The sequence below is a fragment of the Pygoscelis adeliae genome, unplaced genomic scaffold (assembly GCF_000699105.1).
Source record: "Pygoscelis adeliae isolate BGI_AS28 unplaced genomic scaffold, ASM69910v1 Scaffold77, whole genome shotgun sequence".
Lineage (NCBI taxonomy): Eukaryota > Metazoa > Chordata > Aves > Sphenisciformes > Spheniscidae > Pygoscelis > Pygoscelis adeliae.
The window spans coordinates 4088626-4090779 of record NW_008825216.1 but is presented as its reverse complement, the minus strand read 5'-3'; the positions used below and the strand labels follow the sequence as shown (position 1 = coordinate 4090779).

The 2154-nt window shown below is 41.6% G+C and overlaps 1 protein-coding gene across 1 annotated transcript in view; it reads left to right on the top strand.

Annotated features, from left to right (window-relative positions):
- The first annotated feature begins 1676 nt into the window (after positions 1-1676).
- Positions 1677-2154, top strand: part of MAP10 (microtubule-associated protein 10) — a 78634-nt gene continuing 78156 nt past the window's right edge. The window contains exons 1-2 of the mRNA XM_009329231.1: positions 1677-1795; positions 1932-2107. Of these exons, the coding sequence (XP_009327506.1) occupies positions 1677-1795; positions 1932-2107 (295 nt within the window). The remainder of the gene's footprint in view (positions 1796-1931; positions 2108-2154) is intronic.

Here is a 2154-nt window from a genome sequence, read left to right as displayed (position 1 = left end):
TTTCTCCTGCAGTTTGAACTGCTAATCTGCACATAAAAAGCTTAGGTGCAATGCCTGACTACTATGTCCAACATGAAGCTGAAAGTGAAAAAACGAGCTGCCTCGGTTCACTTGTAAAGGTCAAACAGCAAAAGAAAGGGATGGTTTTGCCTGTTTGACCACTGCTTTGCTTAGTTCCTCATTTGACTCTCTCCATTTGCAAGAGTATTTCACAATGCACTTGAGTAATGGCATGTCAGTAAATGTCTGCAAGAAGACGACCATATTATCTTTCTTTCAGGAAAACAGAATAGAAATCTTTAAAAATACTCTGATTTGCACAGTAAGCAAATACCAGCTACAAAGAATTGAGGTTTTGTTTAGTTCTAGGTTTCACGTTATACCCTTGGCATATATGAATGATGTGATCTTTAATTGATCCAATACGATTGGTGAAACAGTCTGGCACCCTTACAAGTAACTATTCCTTCTTGTTACATCTAAGTGCTGCATGACCTGGTAAGGTAACCCACTGGGCATGCAAAACCAAGACAATATATAAAGCTAGATTTCAGAGAGGTCTCTGCATGTGAACGCTACATAAATTATAAATCACCTGTTTTGGAGCCTAAGTGATGTTTAAATATCCATAATGCATTACAGCTCTTGATGATTTAAACATGTTTGCATTAATAATAAAAGAGATTTCAAAGATCAAATTTAAGACTGAAGTATGTCAGAGCTAGTAGCGAAGAAGCAAACGGGGCAAATAACGCATTCCACTGACAACAGGCACAGTTTGGGAAAAACACAAGAAATAGATTAATAAGGCATCAGGCCTAGGCATTCCTATATCCAGCAGGCTGTGATGCACTACGTTTCTGAATCCAACTCCAAAATGCTTCAATCTAAGATAGTTAGGTACAACTACAAGGGAAAAAATAGCTGAACAAACAATATTAATGCAACTACGGTCCTTTTTAATACAAGTCCATCAAACTAAGTGACAACTGAGGCTGAATTATTGGGGTTTTTCTTCCATTTTCAGACATCCCTCCTTATCCAGCTGCCATCCTGTAAAGCAACCTAAATATTTTGCAGAGCTATCTTCCAACTAAACAAACTTCCTTTAGATATTGGTAGTACGTATATAAAATAATGTCTATAAGCAGCAAGATGAGCTGATCAAAACAATGAATTATGTCAGCTAGTAAGCAAACGTCAAATTCGGCTCTGGTCTAATCAGTGCAGAACTGATCAAGAAGGTAGTTTACTATTCACGCAAAGGGAAAAAAAAAATAGACAAATACAGAAATAGTAGGCTGCAGAGACAGATTACATGCTTTCCTTCTCTGTTGGATATCTGATATAAGAAAGCCATCTAGTGTTAACTTTTAGAAGTGAAAATTGCGCACAATAGAGCTCGGGAGAATTCAAATGTGCAATCCTCTTTAACTTTGCCCGTCTTCTGCATCGTAAGAAATAAAACTCGTTTCCTCTAGAAAAGCCAGCCTGAAAGCAAATATTCAAGCTACTAATGTGTTAAAATAATCCAGCGTCAAGTACCAAGCTAGGTTACTGACCTACTTGGTGAACGTTGATAGCCATATCTGGAATTTGTCAACTTCAGAGTTGTCTTTGTCAAGACTGCGTAACGCTACTTCCACATTCACACGGACAGAGACCGCCGCAGCAAAATGCGGCGGAGCACCGCGGAAGAGGTACACAGCCAGGAGAATGAAGTCTACAGCAAAGTCGATCTCAACTATCGCTTAAAGAATCAAATACTAAGTTTGGAGAACGGACCACTGAACACGTATCAGAGCATTACAAGATAACAAAGAGTGCAAAAGGATACAGGTTGCGCCTCGTCCACGGTAACAGAATAAATAGCATTAAAATCACTTAAGGAAACTGCGCGGGCTAAAGAATCTTTCCCTGTGCTACCCCAGACGCTTGGCGGTCCCGATCGCACCGTCTCCGCTCTGCAAACCAGCTATGCCCCAGAGATGCCCGACCCGGGCAAACTTACTCCGCAATCGCCACGATTCTTTAAGTGGGCTTCAGAGGCGGAAGCAACGTGACTGGGCGCAGGGCTCTTACAGCCGGCGGCAGAACCGCCCTGCAGGTGACTGGCGACCCCTTTCACGCCCCTGCCGCCCCCACGGCCATTAT